At 45.4% G+C, this 1,208-nt stretch overlaps 1 gene segment (V, D, J or C); it reads left to right on the plus strand.

Annotated features, from left to right (window-relative positions):
- The first annotated feature begins 216 nt into the window (after positions 1 to 216).
- On the plus strand, positions 217 to 785 carry LOC122443253. The segment is given in 2 exon segments: positions 217 to 322; positions 446 to 785. Coding segments are annotated over 2 exon segments (381 nt in total).
- The last annotated feature ends 423 nt before the right edge of the window (positions 786 to 1,208 follow it).

Raw genomic sequence — 1,208 nt, forward strand, 5'->3', positions numbered from 1 at the left:
AAGGAAATGGCAACCAACTCCAGTGTTCTTGCCTGGAGAATCCCATGGACAGAGGAGCCTGGCAGGCTACAATTCACGGGGTCGCAAAGAGTTGGACACGACTTCAGTTTATTTCATACATGCATCGCATTTTTGTCCCTGTCCACCAGAGGGTGCAGTTTCCTAACGTAGACACATTTCCTGTGTGTCTAAACTTCACTGAAACTAAACCTCACTGTGACTTCAACATTTCTTCATGTTAAGAGTCAAGAACATTCTTCAGGAGACACTCTAGAGATGATCTCTTCTCCAGGATTAGTGACTGTGATTCTCTTCCTGCTGGGTAAGCAAAACGCCTGTAAAAATTTGGATCCTTTCTTCTGTTATATCAACAAAAACTTTAAGCGTGATTTTATCCCAGAGATTTATGCCCAAGATCACAGAGAACTCTCTTATTTTCCCCTAGGACAAACCCGTGGAGACTCAGTGAGCCAGATGGACGGCCAACTGACCCTTTTGCAAGGGGCTACCTTGACTGTGAACTGTACTTATTCAGCCACCACGTACCCCACTCTTTTCTGGTATGTCCAGTATCCTGGAGAAGGTCCAGAGCTCCTCCTGAAAGCCATGACGGTCAACGACAAGAGAACCAACAAAGGTTTTGAAGCCACATACAATGCAAAAACCACCTCCTTCCACTTGGAGAAAGCCTCAGTCCAGGAGTCAGACTCGGCTGTGTACTACTGTGCTCTGAGGGACACAGTGACAGAAACTGCAGGGGGAGCTGAGCACAAACTCTGAGCAGTGACGGGGCCTGGATGCACTGTGGTTCCCACAGAGCCTGTGGCTGTTCGTCTCTTAGTCTCTTGTTGATACAAAAAACGTACAAACGGCTAAAGCATAAGAATAAGAAGAGAATATTCCCCATATCCAACTCTTTACTAGTAAAACTGAAAACTCTCTGACACCAATAGTTCCTTTTCCAGGGTCAGAGTAATTTCAAGGTAAAACCACATAAGCAAAGAAGTGGTGTTTTTATTGTTGTAAAGTCATGCTTCCACAAGTTGTTCCAAGTCACCCAGGTGGGTATTGCTATGCCTCACTATACTTTCAAAGAACCAAAGTGTGCCAGATGAGGTGTGGTCTGCACAGAGTCTTCCTGACAGAGCAGGGCATGAGAGGTGATAGGAGAGCCACAGCCTCCAGAAATTATCATTCTTAATAGAGAA

Source organism: Cervus canadensis, chromosome 6, assembly GCF_019320065.1.
Source record: "Cervus canadensis isolate Bull #8, Minnesota chromosome 6, ASM1932006v1, whole genome shotgun sequence".
In the NCBI taxonomy this organism is placed as follows: domain Eukaryota; kingdom Metazoa; phylum Chordata; class Mammalia; order Artiodactyla; family Cervidae; genus Cervus; species Cervus canadensis.